This window comes from Dreissena polymorpha, chromosome 1 (assembly GCF_020536995.1).
Source record: "Dreissena polymorpha isolate Duluth1 chromosome 1, UMN_Dpol_1.0, whole genome shotgun sequence".
Lineage (NCBI taxonomy): Eukaryota > Metazoa > Mollusca > Bivalvia > Myida > Dreissenidae > Dreissena > Dreissena polymorpha.
Window position 1 is genome coordinate 123,385,138 of NC_068355.1, and position 25,350 is coordinate 123,410,487.

Here is a 25,350-nt window from a genome sequence, read left to right on the forward strand (position 1 = left end):
TTGTTATGCCTCAATTCAAGGGTCACTCCCATGATGAAGCAAATGTTATCCCTCAATTCAAGGATCACTCCCATGATCGGCCATTCAAATGTAGATTCTATTGTAACATTTTATTTTGTGAACTTGGAAAAAGACACCAAACTTTCAATTATCATCATTTTGGTGAGTTTTTCAATCAAAACTATTCATTTAATGTTCTGCATGTATTTTGTTGTATTCTATATTTTAAGTAAATTGCAATGACTTGTTTCATCAACAGTGATTGCATTTGTTATAATTGTAACTTAAGTTTTTAACTTGGTTTATGCACACATGAAACGTTTCATTTTTTGAGGATTCAATCAAAAATTATTTAATAAACATCTGGTTTTAAAGTCAAATCAATTTTAATGCAGTGTCTTTGTTATTATAATTTGTCGTTATTAATAAATACAACAGGTAAAACTGCAAATGGTGCATTGTAGAAACCACACCCTTTATTACAAGATTAATGTGTTATTACAACTTCACATAATATTGTAAAATCTTATATTGTTGTCGTCATGAAATGTTGTGTTTTTTCAAAATAAGACTTTTGTGGATTTCTGATTGTCAACACAAATTAGGAAGATGTGTCAGTAATTTTCTTATGTGTTTCTGTTAAATTTGTGGATTTTTCAACTCACATAATGAATAAAAATTTTCCTACAAGTAATAATGCTTTTACAGTATGGTGTTATTGTTCATTCTGTAGGAAAGGCTGGCTGAAGGGTGTGAGGCTAGGTGGCCTAGGATTTGATGATTGTGGGGAGGCGGTCATATCAAATCAGCTCATCACTGAGGTACACAGATACTCAAGGGCCATTCGTGACTCTAACAGCAATAATCTTCTTGATCCACGCAGCGTTGAAGCTTTCCTGGCCCCGAGGATAGCAACAGACATGACCCAGTTAATGAACACCCTGAAACGCCCAATCATTGGTGTTCAGACGCTGTCAACAAAGTTCAACGACTTCCAGATGTATCCATACTTTGTACGAGCTACCTACGACCTAGAGTATGTTTCTAGGGCATTCGTGAACATCGCTAAAAAAAATGGTTGGCGTTATGTCCAGGTGGTGTTCTATGCAGACGAAGAAGGGAATGAAGCGAACGTTGTTTTTAGAAGAGTGGCAGCCCAAGAAGGCATTTGTGTCATTTCATCGTTCCATCTGTATATGGACAACGCCATTGAAGTCGTTAGCGGTCTCAGGAAAAGAATGGATGTTCAACCAGTTGTCCTGTTTCTTCGCAGACCAGGCATGCAGCTCTTGGCTCGAGGTTTGAGAGCCGCAAACTCCAAAGGAGAATTCCAGTTCATGTCCGCGTCTGGCAACTCGATGAAAGCTGTGCAAGGTCACCATGAGTACTTTAAGGGCATGATTAGCTTTGAATTGTGGAACGCACCAGCTCTGGATGCCTTTCAGGGTCGTCTCAAAGTCATTGATGCCCGAAACTATGTCACGAACCCCTGGTTGAAAGAATGGTATGAACTGTTCTATAACTGCTCATTAAGCCCACTTGGTGGGCAGAAGGCTTGTCAGATTGAAAATATGTTTGCTAACCCCAGTTTTGAACTCAACACAGATAATATAGCAGTGATATACGGTGTGATTGCAGCTGCACAGGGTCTGGATGAAACATTGAAACATTACTGTGGAGCCGGTATGTGAATATGATTTAATAACACTTTAGCATTGTTCTATCTAAACGAGCCTCATCCTGGGAAAACTGGGCTTAATGCTTGTGAGTAGAATGTTGTCTCAGATTAGCCTGTGCAGTCTGCACAAGCTTATCAAGGATGACACTTTCCACCTAAACAGGTTTTAGCGAAGAAGAGGCTTCCTTTTAACAAAAAAGACTGTGCGGACTTCACAGCCTAAAATGGGACAACACTAATAAAGGGGTCTTTTTACAAGTTTTGGCATATATTGAAGTTTGTTATTAAATGCTTTATTTTCATATATTTAAACATTGGACCTAAAAATTTCCAGTAAAAAACCAAGAATACAATTAAAAAAAAGAAAAAAGTAACCCTCAACTGGGCTCGAACCACTTACCCCTGGAGTCCTGGAGTGAATGGTTTCCTATTTGGATCACTTGGCTATCCGTACTCATGCTATGATGGGTTGTATGTTTTACTTTATATAAGCGTTCCTCGTAGTTTCACAAAATATAACGACAACAACAGAACTTTCCAAATTATTCAATCGTTTCGCGTTACAACGCTTTATAAATTTCTGGTTTTAAATCTCCAAAAGATGCATGTAATGGATATTTTAGAGCATGGCAAATGTTCAGTATTACAATTTCCTCACAAATATCATAACTACAACGAAAATTTGCAAATCTGAAACAACTTTTTTTAATTTTGTTGATTTACTAAAACGTGAAAAGGCCCCTTTAACACACATGTATTTAGACCAGTTTTTCCTGAGTTAGGCTCAATATATACCTTTGCTCATTATACCCCCACAAACGAAGTTTAGGGGGGTATATAGGAGTGAACTTGTCGGTCTGTCGGTCGGTCAGTCATTCTGTCGGTCTGTCTGTCGGTCTGTATTAAGTGTCTGCTCTCTAATTCAAGAAGTTTTCATCCGATCTTCACCAAACTTGGTCAGAAGTTGTATCTACATGATGTCTAGGCCAAGTTTGAACATGGACCTTAGTGGGTCAAAAAACTAGGTCACGGGGTCACTTAGTGCGTTTTAAACATTCAGCATGTTGTCCGCTCTCTAATTCAAGTAGTTTTCATCCGGTCTTCACCAAACTTGGTCAGAAGTTGTATCTACATGATGTCTAGGCCAAGTTCGAACATGGGCCTTGCCGGTACAAAAACTAGGTCACAGGGTCACTTAGTGCATTTTAAACATTCAGCATGTTGTCCGCTCTCTAATTCAAGTAGTTTTCATCCGATCTTCACCAAACTTGGTCAGAAGTTGTATCTAGATGATCTTAAGGCCATGTTGGAACATGGGCCTTGCAGGGTCAAAAACTAGGTCATGGGTCACTTAGTGCGTTTTTTAACATTCAGCATGGTGTCCGCTCTCTAATTCAAGTAGTTTACATCCGATCTTCAACAAACTTGGTCAGAAGTTTTATGGAGATGATCTTAAGGCCAAGTTAGAACATGGGCCTTTCTGGGTCAAAAACTAGGTCAAGGGGTCACTTAGTGCATTTTAAAAATTGAGCATGGTGTCCGCTGTTTTTTGTGAAGACGACATGCAAAATATTATGTGTTAATGAGGCATGTGGGGGTATTCGTCACGTCTGTGACAAAGCTCTAGTTTGTTGTTGTTTTTATATGTTATGTGTATTTCCCCCACCCTTATAAGGTCATGTGTGTAAGTTATCACGAGACTGTGAGTAGGCTGTTCAGCTTGAGTCCATTATATCAAGAATGCAAAATCAAAATCGACATATCTTTAGTTTGACTTATCTTTAATTAAACAATGTAGAAATGATAAATCTTATAGCTATGAATTTATGTAGCCTCACTGTGGGAAAACAGGGCTCAAAGCATTTACGTAAAGTTTGTTTCAGATTAGCCTGTGCAGTCTGCACACGTTAATCAGGTACAACACTTGTGGCTTTTATGGTATTTTTTGTGGAAAAGAAGTCTCTTGTTAGATAAAATTGATAAGTGTCATCCAAGATTAGCCTGTGCATACTGCAAGAAAATCGACGACTTAACTATGCATATGCTTTAAACCCTGTTTTCCTAGAGCGCGGCTCATTTGTAATAATAGGCCTTTCAATGTTGCAAAATAATTGTCTTGTTTATTGATTATTTGTGAGAGAATTTTGTGCAGTATACACACCGAGTGTTGGCTTTAGTCTTATTTTATTAATATTGTTTTAGCATACAATGGACTCTGTGGTGAATTCTTGAACGCACGTGATAAAGGGGAAATATTTGTTGATAACATTGTCAAGAAAACGAGGTATCCTGTGAACAGCAACATCTACACATTCAACAGTATGCGGATGGGAAACATTCCATATGTGTATTATAACTTCGGGCAGTTTAACAATATTGAATATGAATTTAAAGAGGTGAGAAATGTTAACATGGCTGTTTGTAATATGCTTATTTATTAAATTAATTTCATTTTTATCAACAAAATAGGTGTACATTTTTATGCCCCCTTTCAAAGAAAAGGGTTATATAGTTTTCGCACTGTCCGTCAGTCTGTCACACTTTTCGTGTGCACTCTCTAATTCTAATAGTTTTCATCCGATCTTTACCAAACTTGGTCAGAAGTTGTATCTAGACAATATCTAGGTCAAGTTCGAATATGGGTCATGCCGGGTCAAAAACTAGGTCACGGGGTCACTTAGTGCATTTCAATAACTTCTATCAAAGCGTTTATTGGGGGCATATGTCATCCTATGGCGACAGCTCTTGTTTTATTTCAATATGATTAAAGGTTTTGTGAACATATAAGTTTACTGTACGAATGTTTACTTGTTTGTTTGTAGATTATGGATAAGTGTTCCTCATGAATGTTTACTTGTTTGTTTGTAGATTGGTGAATATGGACCCTCCGATGATAAGTTGACCCTTGCCACTGGCGTTCTTATAAATGATCTTCCGGCATCAAGAATTTCCTCCAATTGTTCAGGAATTTGCTTGGAGTGCCAGTATTTATTTGTATATCAGAAATACATGTACGTGGAGGGGGACTTGATCATCCCGGCGATATTCGACATCCATTACCGCGGCATTGCTCCCTATAGCTGCAGTAGCCTGAGGATGGAGAACGGTTTCCAATATTCAGAGGCGTTCCGCTTCGCGTTGATGAAGATTAACAGTGGTCTGGCGGACATTAAACTGAATGGTGTCAGGCTGGGAGGTCTTGGTTTTGACGGCTGTACCGACCACATCCGGGCTTCAGCCGTAGTCACTGGCATATATTCCGGGGCTGACAATAAGGTTGACACGGGCAATCTCATGGGCTGGCTGTTGTATGACAGTCAGACCACAGTAGATATTTCTAGAATACTCCAACGACAAGGGGTGCCTTCAGTTACACCAGGCGCAACAACTCCCGTCTTGGATGATAAATCTAAGTTCACAACGTTTTTCAGGACCATTCCTTCTGACGGCAGGATTGCATTAGCCATGGCTAAGCTTTCTAACTTGCTTGGGTTCAGTTATGTTATCACTTTGAATGCGCCAGAGTCTGGAAGTCAGGAGGCCGTAAAAACATTCAGAGAACACGCAGAAGGTTTAGGCATTTGCGTGGGTGCATCTTATGAGTTTGCAACAGATGGCGACATATCACAGATATTCAGCTACATAAATGAGTCTCCCACAAGTGTTGTCGTAGTTTTTGCTAGTCCAGACATGTACATTGAAGATCTTATACGGGAAAAGGCAAAATCTAATAAGCAAATCATTTTCATCACGAAACCATCCTTGGACCAGTCCAGTGAAGAAGGTAAAACCAGTCGGCGAGTCGATTATTCCAGCAACGATCAGTTTCAATATGGATGGGCTGTCTCCAATAATTGAATTTATGCAATACCTGGAAGGTGAAAGTCGGTCGCTTGTAAATAATCCCAATCCATGGTTCAGAGAATATTTTGAAGCTGTAATGCAGTGTAACCTTGCTGGTACATCAAAATACCCCCGGACCTGTGACGCCGCCAGTTTTAGATCTTTAGGTAAAGTTTTGTGAAGAATTATATTTATAAACACCTTTTTATTTGTTGCATGCATAATAACATTATGAGCTTTTGAGTATTTAAATTCTTACCTTTGTAGAATGCTTTAGTATATTTATGTTCAGATCATTTTGGAATTTTTACGACACTTTAAGATTTTAGGGAAATTGTCAATGTGCTTGTTTTGTGCTTTCTGCTAAACCGACAAATATAGATTGTACTTTTATATTTTGATTATAAAAATATTTCTGTACAATTATGTATTTTATTTTAGATCAGAAAAAATTGTCTTGTAACAATATGAACTATTATTTAAAATCATGTGGGTTAAGTTCTCAACCCTTTCCTGCTTAGAAGGAAAGTGACATTGGTTATATGCAACACGCATAAACCCAGAACAGCCTGCAAGCAACTGGCAGGCTGTTCAAGGTTTTGGCTGTTTGCTGCTCAATTTCTTAGTATTTGGAAATCAAGGCTTAAAATCTTGAATCTAGTAAAAAAGATCTTTGATTCAATTTGATTTTCCAAGGGACTACATCCACGTCAACATGTGTATCTGAGTGGTGAATGGTTAGAGTAAAAATTGTTTTCATGAAACCAGATCAAATGATCAGGGGGTATATTGTTTTTGGCCTTTCTGTCTGTCATTGTATGTCAGGGCCCTCGATTTGCTTTTTTCCCCTATTTCAGCTAAAAAAAATTCCCCCCTCAAATAAAAAAAAAAAACAACTATAAACCTTTGATTAAATGTACATTTATTTAAATTACATTAAAATATAGCAATTGTAAGTGTTGAATGGTTGGTAAAAAGATCTTCTGAAATTCCCCTTTTCACCCAAAAGACGTGAAATTCCCCCCTCTAATGGCCCTGGCCCCAATCCCCCAAAGTGTAGCAAGGGCCCTGTATGTGTGTGTCTGTCCCAAAACTTTAACCTTGCTCATAAAATGAAAACTCTTGTGTCTATGTTCTTTAAACTTCAAATATGCATGCATCTCATTGAGATCTACAATCAAACATGGTTTGAGGTCACTAGGTCAAAGGTCAAGGTCACTGTGACCTTTATTTGCTGTGAGTCTACCTACATGACTTACAGTTAAACTGTGATACTTGTGTCAGTCCATTCATATTTGGCTAAGCAGTCCATTCATATTTGGCTAAGTTATCATGGGTCTCGTTTTCTCTAAAAAAGCTGCTGTGGGACTTCAAAGCTCAATAGGGGGCATTGTGTTTCACAAACACAGCACTTGTTTTCTTCAGATCTAAACAGAATAACGCAGGACCTTCGTGTTATACCCACCATCAACGCTGTGTACTCGATAGCCGAGGGTATTCATCGAACATTACAAACAAAGTGCGGTGCCAACTACACCAGTATCTGCCCTGCATTTAGGAGTGACGAGCAGATATTCAACAAAATCATGGCCAACATGGACGCTATGAGTTTCATGGATGTTGCGGGCTCGGGTTTTAACTTTATCAACCGTGAGGCCAACAGGAAGCTCACAATCACCCAGATTCAGACAGACGGCGTTGAAAAACAGGTCTGTGTGTGTGAGAGAGATTTTTTTTTTTATCCCCACATTTTTCGGAGAAAAATTGGGGATATTGTATTGATGTGGTCTGTCTGTCCGTCCTGGCCACCTGCGCCTCCTACACTATTAGCACTAGAACCTTGAAACTTACAAACATGGTAGCTTTGAGCATATGTGCGACGGTGACAGTGACGGAATTTTTATCTGACCCCTAGGTCAAAAGTTATGAGGGTTGGGGCGGGCCGGGTCAGAGATTCTCACTCATTTTTTCATGTTATTTTACATTAACTTCTTCATTTCTGCACCGATTTACTTCAAATTCATACTGAGCCTCTCTTGAAACAATAAGGTCAATCTCAACTATGCATGGCCCCATTACCAACCCTGGGGCACCCCAGCCACATAGGCCACGCCCACCCAAAAATGCTATTTACTATAATTTCTTCATTTCTACACCGATTCACTTCAAATTCATACTGAACCTCTCTTATGACAATACGGTTAATCTCAACTATGCATGGCCCCATTACCAACCCTGGGATGCCCCGCCCACATAGGCCACGCCCACCCAAAATTTCCATTAACTATAATTTCTTCATTTCTACACCGATTCACTTCAAATTGATACTGAACCTCTTTTATGACAATAAGGTCAATCTCAAATATGCATGGCGCCATTACCAACCCTGGGGCGCCCCGCCCACATAGGCCACGCCCACCCAAAATTGCCTTTTACTATAATTTTTTCATTTCTACACCGATTTACTTCAAATTGATACTGAACATCTCTTATGACAATACGGTCAACCTCAACTATGTAAGGCCCCATTACCAACCCTGGGGCGCCCCGCCCATAATAGGCCACGCCCACCCAAAATTGTCTTGTACTATAATTTCTTCATTTCTACACCGATTCACTTCTAATTGATACTGAACTTCTCTTATGACAATACGGTCAATCTCAACTATGTTTGGCTCCATTACCAACCCTGGGGCGCCCCGCCCATAATAGGCCACACCCACATAGGCCCCGCCAACCCAAAATCGCCTTTTACTATTATTTCTTCATTTGTACACCGATTCCATTCAAATTGATACTGAACCTCTCTAATGACAATACAGTTAATTTTAACTTTGCATGGCCCCATTACCAACCCTGGGGCGCCCCGCCCACATAGGCCACGCCAACCCAAAATTGCCTTTTACTATAATATCTTCATTTCTACACCGATTCACTTCAAATTGATACTGAACCTCTTTTATGACAATACAGTCAATCTCAACTATGCATGGCGCCATTACCAACCCTGGTGCGCCCCGCCCACATAGGCCACGCCCACCCAAAATTGCCTTTTACTATAATTTCTTCATTTCTTCACTGATTTACTTCAAATTGATACTGAACATCTCTTATGACAATGCGGTCAATCTCAACTATGTATGGCCCCTTTACCAACCCTGGGGCGCCCCGCCCATAATAGGCCACTGTGTAACCCACCAAAAATTGTCTTTAACTATAATTTCTTCATTTCTACACCGATTCACTTCTTATTGATACTGAACTTTTCTTATGACAATTTAGTCAATCTTGACTATGCATGGACCCATTACCAACCATGGGGAGCCCCTGGGTCAAACATGTGGCTTGGGGATACGCGTCAGCCTCTGCAGCGCCATTTCTAGTTTTAGTTTATTTTGTTGGCTAGAAGTTGATGCCCATAGCTCACCTTATTAATTTTGTTTATCTTTCTGGTTAAATAGGCTCAGTATGAATTTGAAGTAAATCGGTGCAGAAATGAAGAAGTTAATGTAAAATAACATGAAAAAATGAGTGAGAATCTCTTACCCCGCCCGCCCCAACCCTCATAACTTTTGACCTAGGGGTCAGATAAAAATTTAAATCATCATTTAAATTATCATCAGGTTACAATTTTTTCTGCAGAGTTGTTGCTGGTTTTAACTTACATTTTAAATGTTGCTTTTTATAAGGTTGTGTGTGAAGATTTGATTATTTAGGCTCCTATATTAATTTTATGCCCCTAAAGGGTGGCATATAGTTTTTGAAATGTCCGTCAGTCCATCCGTCCGTCCGTCCGTCTGTCTGTCAGTCAGTCTTTCTGTCCGTTCAAAAAATTTAACATTGGTCATAACTTTTGCAATATTGAAGATAGCAACTTGATATTTGGCATGCACGTGTATCTCATGGAGCTGCACATTTTGAGTGGTGAAATGTCAAGCTCAAAGGTCAAATATATGGCTTCAAAGCGGCGCAGAAGGGGGCATTGTGTTTCTGACAAACACATCTCTTGTTGATATTATTTCTGCTTACCATTAATAAAATCAACCAGTGAATTAGCTTAATAGATGAATATGTTGGAATGGTAAGATGGCAATGTGTGACATGTTTGTTAGCTTAATAGATGAATATGTTGGAATGGTAAGATGGCAATGTGTGACATGTTTGTTAGCTTAATAGATGAATATGTTGGAATGGTAAGATGGCAATGTGTGACATGTATGTTGGAATGGTAAGATGGCAATGTGTGACATGTATGTTGGAATGGTAAGATGGCAATGTGTGACATGTATGTTGGAATGGTAAGATGGCAATGTGTGACATGTATGTTGGAATGGTAAGATGGCAATGTGTGACATGTTGGAATGGTAAGATGGCAATGTGTGACATGTATGTTGGAATGGTAAGATGGCAATGTGTGACATGTTTGTTACTCTGCACCAGGTGTATTAATGTATACTGTGCTGAGTGTTTTGACTTTGGAGTAAGACCAAATATATAAGGTTATGGAGGAAGGGTCGGGGGTTGGGTGGGGGGTGGATATAAAATGAGCTGGACATGTATCTGCATGTCAATATCGGAGCCTAAACTTGATAATTAACATTTGTATTATACACATATATTTACCTTAGGTGGGCACATTTGAGTTTGGTGAGTTGGACATTCCGTTGAGGGAAACCCTCATGGAGAACTACCGCAATGTGCCTTCCACATGTGTTGGTGAGTGTTCCCAGTGCAAGAAGGACAGTAGCGGTGAAGAAGAGTTCATTTATGTGGCCGGGGATGTACATATTGCCGGTAGGTCATGATAATCCGAATACCAAAATTCATTGTTTCCAATAATTAAAACATTTCTAGATTTTTCAGAAATGTTATATCACTTAGGAACCTTCAAGATCTCCAGCCAGATTGTGTAGGTTTATTTAAACATTACTCCTTTTAAAATTAATAATAATCATAACACAGGTGAAAGGTTCCAGTGGTGATCTATAACAATTGCAGAGAAAACAATACTGTAAGCCGTTGATAAGTGCAGTAAACCATTTTGTAGCAAGCCAAAAGAAAAAAATACAGATACAGTATTTTATGATGGATCAATACACTAAGTGGAATATACCATGGAGAGTCCGGACATTATTTAAACTAGATTGACTTAAGCAGCTGAGATGTGTTTCCTATTGCGGCTCATTTAATTGTAAAATGAAATGATATTTAGCTTGTATTGTGCAGCGAATACCCTCAGCTGGTATTAATAGATACATTTAATTGTGTAATAACTAAGCATTGATTTTGTTAATGGTATGCAATATTTCCTATTATTTTAAATGACAAAAATACAGTTATGATACAAAAACAACTGAGAGAAGAAATCTAAAGGTTTATTTCTACCTAATGACATTTTCACTTGTATTTTGTGTTGATGCCTTTTTGTTTCTCAATTTAAGCACTATTTGACATTCATAAGATGGGTGGAACCCCCTACACATGTGGTGACATCAACAGCGTGCATGGTTTTCAGCTTATGGAAGCCTTCAACTGGTCAATGAATTACGTCAACTCTAAGCAAGGCATCTTCCACGACAAGCTCATGGGAGTCAAACTTGGTTCGCTCATTTTTGACGTCTGCTCCAGCCCAGTGCGGGCAGGGAACCTGGTCGCCAACTACCACGCTAGGAATTTCCCGATTCGCACAACTGACTACAGGATCGACCCCAGTTTAATCGATCTCTACATTGGCCCAATGACAAGCGAGGCCTCGATTCGCGTGGCTGATGTCCTGAACGAGTTGGGGATTCCCCAGATCGGCTACGGGGCTTCGTCAGTCGAGCTTATGGACCGAGATAATTACCCGTACTTCATTCGGACAGTGCCAGCAGATGACAAACAGGCGAGAGCTTTAATAGCGGTTTTGAAGAAATACCAGTTTAACAACATCCAGTTGATTTCGCAGAACAGCTCCGATGGCGAATATGCTAGGGACGAATTCTTGAGGCTGGCTCCATTAAACAAGATCTGCGTCTCAGGGCAGTACGTGGTTGGACAAGATGGGAATATAAAGGCAGATGACGCAAGGCTGACCTTACATAGACTGCAGCAAAAGCCTGACGCACGCGTGGTTGTGGTAATCATGAATGACCCAACGACCCTGTTGCAAGAGGCCAACAAGCTGGATTTCATCATAAAAGACGGGTTTGCATTCATTGCTACAGATAAACTAGGTTTCGGGATGGCAGGGTACGAAAATCTTGCAGGAGTTGATCGTCTGATTGGTGAGAGGAGACTCATCACTCTGGAAGTTGAGTCTGCCGATTATCCTGAGGTCGACGCATTCTTTGAAAACATAAAGCCAAATAAAACAAATGTTCAAGACAAATGGTTCCGCGAATTCTACGAGCACATTTACAACTGCTCCATCAACATCCCCACGCCCAAGTTCCCAAGAGTTTGTAACCAGTACACGCTTGGGTACTCACGTGCAGAGAAGTATATCCAGGACCCATATACACTATATGTGATCAATGCCGTGTTTGCTGCAGCTCTTGGCATCGACAAGACCATTGTCCGTATGTGTGGACGCTTCAATGGAATCTGCCCGATTCTTCTGGACAATGGAGAAAAGAGGAACATGTTCCTCGAGGATATCAAGACTGTAAGTAATATTTGTTGTGATAGAAGTAGATCGATACAGACTTTAGTCTTGGAAACTGGGGCTTAATACATGTGAGTAATGTGGTCACAGATAAGCCTGTGTTGTACTTTAAATGAAAAATTCTATAATAGTGCTAAGTGGGGTCTCTAGTGACTGACAAGCTATGCACGTGCATTTAGCTCCATTTTCCAAGAGTGCAGTTCATATGTGTATGATTGATTACATTGATTTTTAGCTCATCTATTTTTTGAAAAAAAATTATGAGCTATTGTCATCACCTTGGCGTCGGTGTCGGCGTCGGCGTCCGGTTAAGTTTTGCGTTAAGGTACATTTTTTTCATAAAGTATCAATGCTATTGCATTCAAACCTGGTTCACTTACTTACTATCATGAGGGGACTAGGCAGGCAAAGTTAGATAATTCTGGCTTGCATTTTGACAGAATTATGTGCCCTTTTTATACTTAGAAAATTGAAAATTCGGTGAAGTTTTGTGTTAAGGTCCATTTTATTCCTTAAGTATTAAAGCTATTGCTTTCATACTTGCAACACTTACTTACTATCATAAGGGGACTGTGCAGGCAGAGTTATGTAACTCTGACTGGAATTTTGACAGAATTATGTGCCCTTTTTATACTTAGAAAATTGAAAATTTGGTTAAGTTTTGTGTTTAGGTCCACTTTTTTCCTAAAGTATCAAAGCCATTGCTTTCATACTTGCAAAACTTACTAACTATCGTAAGGTGACTGTGCAGGCAAAGTTATGTAACTCTAACTGGCATTTTGACAGAATTATGTGCCCTTTTTATACTTAAAAAATTGAAAATTCAGTTAAGTTTTGTGTTTAGGTCCACTTTTTTCCTAAAGTATCAAAGCCATTGCTTTCATACTTGCAACACTTACTAACTATCGTAAGGGGACTGCGCAGGCAAAGTTATGTTACTCTGACTGGCATTTTGACAGAATTATGGGCCCTTTATACTTGAAAATTAGGTTAAGTTTTGTGTTTTGGTCCACTTTACCCCTAAAGTATCATAGATATTGCTTTCATACTTGGAACACTCACAAACTATCATAAGGGGACAGTAAAGGACAAGTTGTATAACTCTGGTTGTCATTTTTACCGAATTATGGCCCTTTTTTGACTAAGCAACTTTGAATATATGGTTACATTTTGTGTTTAGATTCACTTTACTTCTAAAGTATCAAGGCTATTGCTTTTAAACTTTAAATACTTTCATGCTATCATGAGGGTACTGTACCTGGCAAGTTGAATTTTACCTTGACCTTTGAATGACCTTGACTCTCAAGGTCAAATTATTAAATTTTGCTAAAATTGCCATAACTTCTTTATTTCTGATCGAATTCGATTGATACTTTTGACAACTCTTTCCTGACATACCACAATTGACTCCGTCCAAACCCCCCCCCATCCCCCCTCAATACCCCCATTATTATTTTTTTAATTAAAGATCATCTGATTAATGACCATTGGCCATAATTTTTTCACTTTTTAAGATAGCAACTTGATATTTGGTATGCATGTGTATCTCATGGAGCTGCACATTTTGAGTGGTGAAAGGTCAAGGTCATCCTTCAAGGTCAAATGTCAAATATATGGCGTCTGTCCGTCCGAAAACTTTAACATTGGCCATAACTTTTTTAATAATGAAGATAGCAACTTGATATTTGGCATGCATGTGTATCTCATGAAGCTGCACATTTTGAGTGTTGGAAGTTCAAGGTCAAGGTCATCCTTTAAAGTCATCCTTCAAGGTCAAAAAAAAATAAAAAATTCAAAGCGGCGTTCTCATGAAGCTACACATTTTGAGTGGTGGAAGTTCAAGGTCATCCTTCAAGGTCAAGGTCATCCTTCAAGGTCAAAACAAAATTCAAAGGTCAAACCAATATAAAAAAAATCAAAGCGGCGTTATCAAGAAGCTGCACATTTTGAGTGGTGGAAGTTCAAGGTCAAGGCCATCCTTCAAGGTAAAAAAAAAATTCAAAGCGGCGTTCTCATGAAGCTGCACATTTTGAGTGGTGAAAGTTCAAGTTCAAGTTAATTTTTTTTTTGCATTTTTTTGGCATTTTTGGAAGATAATGTAATAAATCACCACACCCCACACTATACAACCCTCTCCACTCAACCCCTCAATCCTTTGTGATTGAAATTGAGAGGTCCCTACACCTTTAAAAAAAAAAATAGATGAGCGGTCTGCACCCGCAAGGCGGTGCTCTTGTTGGATGTCGAAACATCACCATAATCCTATTGGTCTTCCTGTCGGTGTGTACGTTCATAATCCTGTACAACCTCTAGTTGTTGTATGCATTTTAAGAGGAGATAATATTAATATTGTAAGCTGTTTTGATCTGTACATGTTTTAATCTTTTCCCACTTAGAAACAAAGTGAAAATGGCTATGTGCAATTAGCATAAAACCATGACAGCCTGCGATTAACTTGCAGTCTGTTCAGGTTTTATGCTGTTTGCTGCTCATCAGTATCTAAGATTGGGAGATGAAGCCTTAAATAAATACTTGAATCTAGTAAGAAAGGTATTTAATTAAATATAACTTTCTAACGGACTACACATGCATCAAAATACGTATCTAAATGGTAAAGGGTTAAAATGGTAAAGGGTTAACCCTGTCAGGGTTGGATGGCCCTTTTTCGCAGACCTTTTCTCAGCTCTAACTCCCCTATGCATGGATTAAAAGCTCATTGTAAAACGTGTTTGCTCTAGTTGTTTCCCTTTGATTTTTAAAAGTGTTATCTCTTGTGGTTTCCTCTGTAGATCTTTTGATATTCCCGCAGGTGAGTTTCATTGACCGGACCAACCAGCCGTTCTACTTCACCGAGGACGGCTCCAGTGACAGAGGGTTCCACCTGTACGAGCCACAGAAGGCTGGCATGAGTCTGCATTCTGGCGCAGACGGGTACTACTGGGAAGATGTGAGTGGTTATGGGAAAAAGGGGCTTACTGCATGTGCGTTAATTGTCATCCTGGATTGCCCTGTGCAGTCCGCACAAGCAAATCAGGGGCAACACTGTCTGCTTTAATGGACAAAGAATTAAGGGAAGTTTCTTATTAACGAAAATTAAGTTTAGGTGAAAGGTGGTGTCCCTGATGCGTGTGCGGACTGCACTGGCTAATCTTTGAAGACATTTTATGCACATGCATTAAGACTACTGTGAAAATGTGAGTGCTTTTTCTTTTGAAACAGATATTCACTACTGATTTCGAAATACTTAAGGTCAAAGAAATGATGCAATCCATTTAATTGTTGTATTTGAAGGGGGATGTGGATATTTAGCTGTTATAAATGTAAGTGGCAGTGGCTGGAAATAATGGTTCTTAAAATTTTAGATTTTCATATTTTCAGCTCACCTGAGCATAATGTTCTCATGGTGAGCTTTTGTGATGGCCTTTTGTTTGTTGTTTGTCACGCAGTGTCAACATAAGCCTTGTTAACACTCTAGAGGTCAAAATTATTATCCAATCTTCATGAAATTTGGTCAGAAGATTTGTGCCAGTGATATCTTGCGCACGTATGAAAATGGCTTTGGTTGGTTGAAAAACATTGCCAATAGGGTCTGGGAGCGGGCATTTTTACTAATATGGCTATTGTAAAACCTTGTTATCACGCAGGAGGCCACATTTATTGTCCAATCATCATGAAACTTGGTAAGAAGATTTGTCTCAATGATATCTTGGACTATATCGAAGATGGTTTCATTTGCTTGAAAAACATGGCCACCAAGGGGCGGGGCATTGTTACTTAAATCACTATATACAATCATGTTTGTCTATAGTAAAACTTTGTTAACACTCAAGTGGTCATATTTATGTTCTGATCATCTGGTCAGAAGATTTGTCCCAATGATACCTTGGATATGTTCAAAAATGGTTCCTGTCTGTTGAAAGAAATTGCCACCATGGGGCGTGGAATGGGTATCGTAAAACCTTGATAGAACTCTAAAAGTAACATCTATAGTTCAATCTTAATGAAACTTGGTCAGCACATTTGTTCTAATGATATCTTGGGCTTTACTGAACAGGTCAAAACCTTTGTATCTCAGGTAAGCGACTTTGGGTTGTTAAGGCCCTCTTGTAAATTTCTACTTTCTTTAAGAAATTTTATGGGGGAAAAAGGATCATTTTTTGCTCAGCTGTTTTTGGAGAAAACCCGAGGTATTGTCATAGCCAGCTTGTCGTGTCGTCCGCCGTTCGCGTCATGCTAAAACCTTGATATTTTGCTCTAAAATCAAAGTGATTTCACCTACAACTTTGAAACTTCATATGTAGATGCACCTTTATGAGTTCTACATGCCACACCCATTTTTGGGTTACTAGGTCAAAGGTCAGTCACTGTGACCTCTAAAAAAAATAATTTGGACAAGCTTTCATTTATTCAAAACTGCACCTGCAGCGGAGCGTTGGCACCCGTTGTTCGGTGCTCTTGTTATTTGCTTTGCTTTGGGAAAACAGGGCTTTTCATGCATTTTGACAAAGACACTTGAGGACAGGTTCGACCCAGGAAACAGACGAAAGAGTGCCTTAGGCTTTCGATGCAATAGAGCTAAAGATATGATTTCATACTAATTTTTTAGAATAAAAAATGTCTATCCCCGCTATGTTGAATGACTTAATGGTTCATTTAAAATATGTTAATGTGTTTTAGACCTAAAAATTGTCTGTACCAGTTAGCAAAGGAGAATGATAATCCATATTAAACGGGGTTATTTCTATATATTTTTTACACATTTGTGATTCTTCATATCTGTCAGTAGAACCAAGATAAACACTTATTATTTATATTGTAATAAATATTTAATCTGTTTTCTTTTTCAGATTGGCAGTTACAATGACTCACACTACCTCAAGATGGATGTTGAGTACAAACCCACATGGGTGGCTAATTGCTCTGTTGGCCAATGCTTGTGTGAATTCCCAGGGTACCAGCCCTCAAGATACATGAAAAAACCCTCGCCAAACGATCTGAACATTGTCTTTGTTTCTGACATTCATAACGCACAGCAAGATGGCACTTGCGGATCCATTGATACCGGAAGCAACATGCAGAACTTGCTTGCTTTTCTGTATGCTATTGAACTGGTGAATGCCAATAAGGACTTAAAGTTCCAGGCCAGTTTGAAACTGGGAGGCGTGGCTTTGGACACGTGTTCGCAGCCAAATCGGATTGGCGAGGATGTGTACAGCCTTCTTAGTGGGGAGCCCTTCTGCAGTGTCAAGGATGGCGGGCAGGTGGTGTCACCTTCCACTGTTGTTGCTTACATGGTCAGCAACAGTGCCAACTCAATTGCTTTGAGCAGCATGTTGTCTCCTCTGCAGATTACTTCGGTGAGTATGAGTGCCACGACTGTGGAGCTCAACGACAAACTCCAGCACCAGTACTTCCTCAGAACTGTGCCACCCGATAACATTCAGGCAATGGTCATTGCACAGATTTTGAAAAAGTTCTCCTGGGACTATGTGTCAATCGTATATTCTGATAACACATACGGAAGATCGGCTCGCGACACACTCTTGAGTCTTGCCGATCCCGAAAATCCGGAGTACTGCTTTCATAAAACCATTGCCATGCCGCTGAATGGGGATCTCACCAAGGCGAAAAGTGTCATTGATCAGTTAAACCAGCAGATTGGCTCCAGGGTCGTCGTGACCTTTGTTAACCCAGAGCACGTAACGCTGTTGCTGCAAGCGACGACGGAAAAGGGACTGAACCACAGGTTTATTTGGATTGGCAGTGACACATGGGCTAATAACTACCATCTGATCAATAGGTACGAAGAGGCGGCAGCTGGTGCTTTAACCATTCAGATCCGGTCGGAATACAGCGAGGGCTTCAAAAACTTTGTTAAGCGCTTCAATTACTCCAACCCAATGGGTCTGCCACGTGACTGGTTCGAGGACATCTACCAGACTGTTCACCAGTGTAGAATTCTTGGCAGCGCTATACAGAAAGCATACACATCGATCTGTACGGGAACAGAGAAGTTCACGGATGAAATGATCAACCAGGATGCATACGTTCTTCATACAATTATGGCAGTCTTCCAAATTGCAAACGGCCTCAACCAGATTGATCAGTGTCGTCAGAGTACCAGCATCGGGATCGCTTCCTGTCTGTCGACGCTTAAAAACCGTAAGCAGACGATCTACGACTCTGTGTTGAATGCTCAACATGATGTTCTGCCTAGTGACTTAAAGGACAGATCGTTCAACTTCAAGTTCACACCTGAAGGGTATGGTGAGATTGGCTACAACATTTACAACTTCAGAAGAAATCTCACTTCCGGCCAATATGAATATATAAAGGTATGTATGAAAATAACTGACAGTTGAGAGATATTTGTAAAGATATTGGAATATAGAAGCTTGAGAGCTAATTTTTTTGTTTAGACCTTTTTTTTAGAGTTTCAATTTTTACCCATATATTCTATAGACCATTGAAATTAAATTTTGATTCAGATCTTTTTGTTTTAAGTTTTATTTGTTAAAAATATCTGTAAATTCTTAAGAATTTGATGTTCAGAAAATCTTGCAAAATTGAACAATTTTATGGTTTGTCAGAATACTTGCACATCACTATTACTGATATCATGAGTTTTATGACATAATCACTTTATACAGTATGTTTCTTTGCGAATTTGAAGCATGATATATTTGGTCTTAGTCTGTTCTTTATAATTAAATCTAAGAATGTGTTTGCTGAATACAGGCATGGCATATCAATTTTTTCTCACTTGATGGTTACAAATTATGGGATGCCTATTAAAGTAAATGCGTTTTATTTTGGGCTACCCTTTTAATTTGTTGTACAGATTGGAAGCTCTACAGGCGACCTGCGCTTAGATCCACGCGACTACAAGAGCTACAGTTTCACAGACCAGTCTCTTCCGGTCTCCCGTTGTCAAGTGGGAACCACATGCACTTGCGAAGGCACAAACAACGAGAAGTTCTCGTTCAGCCGTGAGGAAAGTGGCGAATATGTGGTCAGCAAAGAGGGGCAATATGCGGACCCTAACACGGGTCGACTGGTCACCATAGTGGACACGCCACAATCAGCCGACCGTTTCAAGAACATTTGGGGCGTCATTGTCGCCACCCTGGCAGCCATTGGGGCTTTTGCGACTCTCTGCATGTTCATTTACCTCCTCGTGGTGTACCCTGTCCGTGGAGGCACAACCATTCTGGGTTACATGCTCTGCTTTGGAATCATCCTTATGTACATTCTTGTGTTCGCGTTCATTGTACACGCGTCTGAGAAGATTTGCGGTCTAAGGCGCTTCAGTCTGGGGTTTGTTTACTCGATTGCATACTCAGCTCTGTTTGTAAAGCTCATTGACTGCTGGCGGACGAAGGACAAGGAAGATATTTACCTGGTGAAATACAATAAAATCGGAAACCCATGGGGGCTGTTCTTTAGTGCCTGCCTCCTCGTGCTTGTACAGGTGATAATTAATTAATTTTATTTATTGCATAAATTACTTTTCACAGTAAAATATTACAAACATACATACATACAAGCAAGTTATATACAGAGTATTTTAAGTACAGGTATTTGATGTGTACATAAATAAATTATCAACATACATTCATATGCATTAAATACTTCAACAACCATACAAAGTATGTATATCTTTGATCCGTAATACATGTATATCACACAGTAGAAAAGTTTACTAAAATGCTAAATTTAATTGTGTTAAATACATTAATAATGCTGACTTTACAAACAGGTGATGATAAATGCAGAGTGGCTCATCCTCGAGGCACCAAACATGGAGAGGGTGATCTACAACAACATGCTGTGGCCTCGCTGCACTCCGGATGATTTCTATGATGAGGGGCTGATCATGTCTAACATTTTCATTATGTTCCTCATCTTCCTCTCCATCATCGTGGGACTTTTTGCCTTTGGCAACGAGAAAAACCACTGGGACTGCAGGTACATGCTATAGATGTATTTTCAGCCGTGCTGTGGGAAAACAGGGTTTACTGCAAGTGTGTAAAACGTCGTCCCAGATTAGCCTGTGCAGACTGCACTTTCCATTTTTATGGATTTTTTGTTTTAAGGAAATCTCTTCTGAGGGAAAATCCTTTTTTAGCAAAATACGTAATATTCCTCATTTATTTAATGCCAAGTGAGGAAATATTTAAAAATATTGGAGAAATGTATCTCAATATTTTTCTCTTAAACTGACAAGGGACTTTATATCAATATGATTTGAAATTGTATAATGTTATGCATACAGTTAGTTAGCATGCATCATAGTAAATCATCTAAAAGTGGGTAAGATAAATAGGAGTTTGCGGTAATTGTACTGTTACTGATCACAAATGCTAGATCGAATATACACGTTAAAATATACATCAATAACAAATTCATCATTTGCTTGCTGGTATGCATACATTAGGCTGCTGTTGATTACCTGTGTATTTATGGAAAAAAATATAACAAAATAAGTAATTGTTATTATTGTTTATCGATTGAAACTCAGTATAATGACACCCCAATATCATGCACAGAAAATTAATGTGCACAAAGTTACAGGCTGTTTAGGACGAGTCTTTTTTCAGGAATAGATTTTCACAATGGTGGGAAAACAATGCTTGCATATTTTTAAAACCAGTTACATAGCAAACATAAGGTTAACAAGTATTTTGAAATTAATCTCAATTTGCATCAAGCATGTAATCAAACTCCATTTTTAGGTTTTGAATAATATAAACATGTCAAACAAAGTTTGATTTTAATTATGATATGTTTATCTTTGTACAGATAAATAATTAATCGTATTTCATTTTCATATATAACCATGTTTTATGCAAAAATACCCATGTACACTGTACCAAGGAAGGCCTTTTATTAAAAAAAACTATAAGTATATTTTGATTATGATAGATGACTACCGGATATTGCTTATAGAGCTTGTCCATGAACAAGTTAACCCAGAATGCCAATATGAGCCTTATTCTGTGAAGACTTGCTTTAATGCATTTGTGTCTTGTTCTGAGAAAACTGGGCATAATGCATGTGCGTAAAGTGCCGTCCCAGATGAGCCTGTGCAGTCCGCACAGGCTAATCAGGGATGACCCTTTCCGCTTTTATGGTATTTTTAGTTTCAAGGAAGTCTCTCCTTACCGAAAATCAAGTTTAGGCGAAAAGTGTCGTCCCTGATTAGCCTGTGCGGATCATAGAAAAAATATATTTTCTATGATCACTCGTGAATTAAAATCGATAATCCACCGGATCCAACAAATATCCTCTATTTATATTTTTTATTTTAAAAGATGACTTTCGCTTGTCTGCTAGAAGATTTTTGCAAAGAGCTTGTCGTTGTCACTAGTTTACACAGAATGTCAGTATTTGCATGCTCTGGGATTGTATTCAGCCATCACCCAAACCTTGTCTTTGTGGCAAAGAGGGTATGGTGCCCCCTAGCAAAGTCACAGTTTTGATCACCATTGTGGGAGCTATCTTAAGATCTCCCCCAAACACAAACAGTACTGTTTCTTCACAGATTTTGATGCAAACAGCTAAATGTATAGGTTTAAACTACTATCCCTTGTTAATGGCAGGTGGTTGACAGGCTGCGTGGTGCTCACAGTGCCCTGCTGGATGGTGTGGTGCCTTGTGGCAGCTCTTGGCGAGTACAAGACGCGCGACGCCGCGGTCGCTATTGGCCTCCTGTATAACGCCACGGTGATGCTGATGTGTGGGCCGTTCCGTAAGCTCTACCTGCTGCACAAGTACCAGGCCCTGGTGGAGGAAGAGGAGAGGAAGTCAGCTAGAGGCAGCCAGAGAGGTATCATAAGGGTTTATAGTCGCAAACGTTTTCATGAAAAATGTCCATACAACTTTACCACGCAATATCAGAGGCTATATTTGCAAAGGTCTCATGAAAAATTACCTTCAACCTTTACCATTCAATATCAGGGGCTATATTTGAAATGGTCTTTGAGAAAATTTCCATAAACCTTTCCCATTCAGATACCTTTAAGCATAATTATGAAGTCACATCAAAAGTCACAGTAAATGTTTGACCTTTTAAAGGCTTCATTTCAATCCCTCAGCAATCGGAACAGACTGAGAGTTAAAGTTCTAAGGGTTGGAAATGGAGCCCTAAAAATCAACTAAGAAAGGTCCTCAATTAAATTAGTTTTTCTAAGGGACTACAAATAGATTAGAATGCGTATCTGAGATGTAAAGGTTTAAGGCTTAATATACTAGAAGAGGTTTGCCCACATTTTTAGCTCATCTATTTTTTGAAAAAAAAATATGAGCTATTGTCATCACCTTGGCGTCGGCGTCGGCGTTGGTGTCCGGTTAAGTTTTGTGTTAAGGTCCACTTTTCTCAGAAAGTATCAATGCTATTGCATTCAAACTTGGTACACTTACTTACTATCATGAGGGGACTGGGCAGGCAAAGTTAGATAACTCTGACGTGCATTTTGACTGAATTATGTGCCCTTTTTATACTTAGAAAATTGAAAATTTTAGTTAAGTTTTGCGTTTAGGTCCACTTTTTTCAGAAAATATCAATGCTATTGCATTCAAACTTGGTACACTTACTTACTATCATAAGGGGACTGGGCAGGAAAAGTTAGATAACTCTGGCGTGCATTTTGACAGATTTATGTGCCCTTTTTAACCAGGTTTTCCGAAGGAAAAAACTGGTTATTAGATTGGCGAATGCGGGCGGGCTGGCTGGCTGGCGGGCTGGCTGGCTGGCGGGCTGGCGGGCTGGCGGAATAAGCTTGTCCGGGCCATAACTATGTCGTTCATTGTCAGATTTTAAAATCATTTGGCACATTTGTTCACCATCATTGGACGGTGTGTCGCGCGAAATAATTACGTCGATATCTCCAAGGTCAAGGTCACACTTTGAGTTCAAAGGTCAAAAATGGCCATAAATGAGCTTGTCCGAGCCATAACTATGTCGTTCATCGTCAGATTTTAAAATCATTTGGCACATTTGTTCACCATCATTGGACGGTGTGTCACGCGAAATAATTACGTCTATATCTCCAAGGTCAAGGTCACACTTTGAGTTCAAAGGTCAAAAATGGCCATAAATGAGCTTGTCCTGGCCATAACTATGTCATTCATTGTGAGATTTTAAAATCATTTGGCACATTTGTTCACCATCATGGGACGGTGTGTCCCACGAAAGAATCACGTCAATATCTCCAATGTCAAGGTCGCCACGACTAAAAATAGATTTAAAAAAAAAAAAAAAAACTTACAAAGGGGGTTAATTTTTTTTGGTCATTTCAAAAGTTCAGTTTGAGTTTTCTCCCTTTATCAGATTTTTTTTTCACAATGAAAACCTGGTTTTGTGACAATTTTGTCCCTTGTTATACTTAGAAAATTGAAAATTTTGGTTAAGTTTTGTGTTTAGGTCCATTTTATTCCTTAAGTATCAATCTATTGCTTTCATACTTGCAACATTTACTAACTATCATAAGGGGACTGTGCAGGCAAAGTAATGTAACTCTGACTGGCATTTTGACAGAATTATGTGCCCTTTTTATACTTGGAAAATTGAAAATTTGGTTATGTTTTGTGTTTAGGTCCACTTTATTCCTACAGTATCAAAGCTATTGCTTTCATACTTGCAACACTTATTAACTATCGAAAGGGGACTGTGCAGGCAAAGTTATGTAACTCTGACTGGCATTTGGACGGAATTATGGGCCCTTTATACTTAGAAAATTGAAAATTTGGTTAAGTTTTGTTTTTTGGTCCACTTTACCCCTAAAGTATCATAGATATTGCTTTCATACTTGGAACACTCGCAAACTATCATAAGGGTACAGTAAAAGGACAAGTTGCATAACTCTGGATGTCATTTTTACGGAATTATGGCCCTTTTTTGACTTAGTAACTTTGAATATATGGTTAAATTGTGTGTTTCGATCCACTTTACTTCTTAAGTATCAAGGCTATTGCTTTCAAACTTCAAATACTTTCATGCTATCATGAGGTTACTGTACCTGGCAAGTTGAATTTTACCTTGACCTTTGAATGACCTTGACTCTCAATGTCAAATTATTAAATTTTGCTAAAATTGCCATAACTTCTTTATTTATGATTAGATTTGATTGATACTTTGACAAAACTACTCTTACCTGACATACCACAATAGACTCCACCCAAACCATCGCCCGTGCTCCCCCCCCCCCCCCCCTTCCCCCCCCCTCCCCGAATCCCCCCCCCTATTTTTTTTTTTTTTTTTTTTTTTTTTTTTTTTTAAGATCATCTTACAAATGACCACCACACCCTCACACTATATACCCCCCCCCCCCCCCCACCCCACCCCACCCCCAATTTTTTTTTTTAAACGGTTTAAAAACAAAACTATTTATTTTGATTATTTTTTGTTTGAAATACCGTCCAACCATCGCACCCAAGAATCCCCCCCCCACCCCCCCTCCCCCCACCCGAATCCCCCCCCCCCCCCTAAATATTTTTGTTTTTGTTTTTTCTTTTTTTTTTAAGATCATCTCACAAATTACCACCACACCCTCACACTATACCCCCCCACCTCACCCCCCCCCCCATTTTTTTTTTTGAAACAGTTAAAAAACACAAATATTTATTTTAATTATTTTATGTTTGAAATACCGTCCAACCATCGCACCCAAGAATCCCCCCCCACCCCAACCCCCCCCCCCCCCCCCCCCCGATTTTTTTTCCCTTTTTTCGCATTTTGGAAGATAATGTAATAAATGTCCACACCCCCACACAATGCACCCCTCTTCACTCCACCCCTCCCTCCTTTGTGATTGAAAATGAGAGTCCCTTCACCTTTAAAAAGAAAATAGATGAGCGGTCTGCACCCGCAAGGCGGTGCTCTTGTTTAAATGCTTATTATGAGCAAATCTAATGTTTATGGTTTGATTCCAGTGCAGACTACAACGCCATCTTCAGTTTATGTTTGGATTCCATTACAGACTACAATTCAATATTTGTGATTTCATTGCAGACTAAAATTCTGTATATTATGTATGTTTGTATCTAATTGCAGACTATAATTCCATGTATGGAGCCCAATATGACAATGCGCCCCACATGCTTGACAACGGCAGCACATTGGGCCATGACGACGTGTTTGCATATGATGCAAAGATGTAATTGTCCTTTCAGTCAGAGGTAT

At 39.2% G+C, this 25,350-nt stretch overlaps 1 protein-coding gene and 1 long non-coding RNA gene across 2 annotated transcripts in view; both read left to right on the top strand.

Moving 5' to 3' along the window:
- The window catches only part of LOC127848445 (uncharacterized), a 74,309-nt gene that overhangs the window by 21,912 nt on the left and 27,047 nt on the right, over nucleotides 1–25,350 (top strand). Inside the window, 13 exon segments of the mRNA XM_052380951.1 lie at nucleotides 734–1,683; nucleotides 3,881–4,074; nucleotides 4,547–5,530; nucleotides 5,532–5,688; nucleotides 6,947–7,230; nucleotides 10,150–10,315; nucleotides 10,963–12,167; nucleotides 14,977–15,114; nucleotides 17,015–18,502; nucleotides 19,009–19,638; nucleotides 19,927–20,135; nucleotides 21,770–21,996; nucleotides 25,222–25,324. Coding sequence (XP_052236911.1) covers nucleotides 734–1,683; nucleotides 3,881–4,074; nucleotides 4,547–5,530; nucleotides 5,532–5,688; nucleotides 6,947–7,230; nucleotides 10,150–10,315; nucleotides 10,963–12,167; nucleotides 14,977–15,114; nucleotides 17,015–18,502; nucleotides 19,009–19,638; nucleotides 19,927–20,135; nucleotides 21,770–21,996; nucleotides 25,222–25,324 — 6,735 coding nt within the window.
- LOC127848163 (uncharacterized) lies at nucleotides 22,838–23,470 on the top strand. The gene is made up of 2 exons (XR_008034392.1): nucleotides 22,838–23,061; nucleotides 23,224–23,470. It is a non-coding gene; the product is annotated as an uncharacterized LOC127848163 (long non-coding RNA).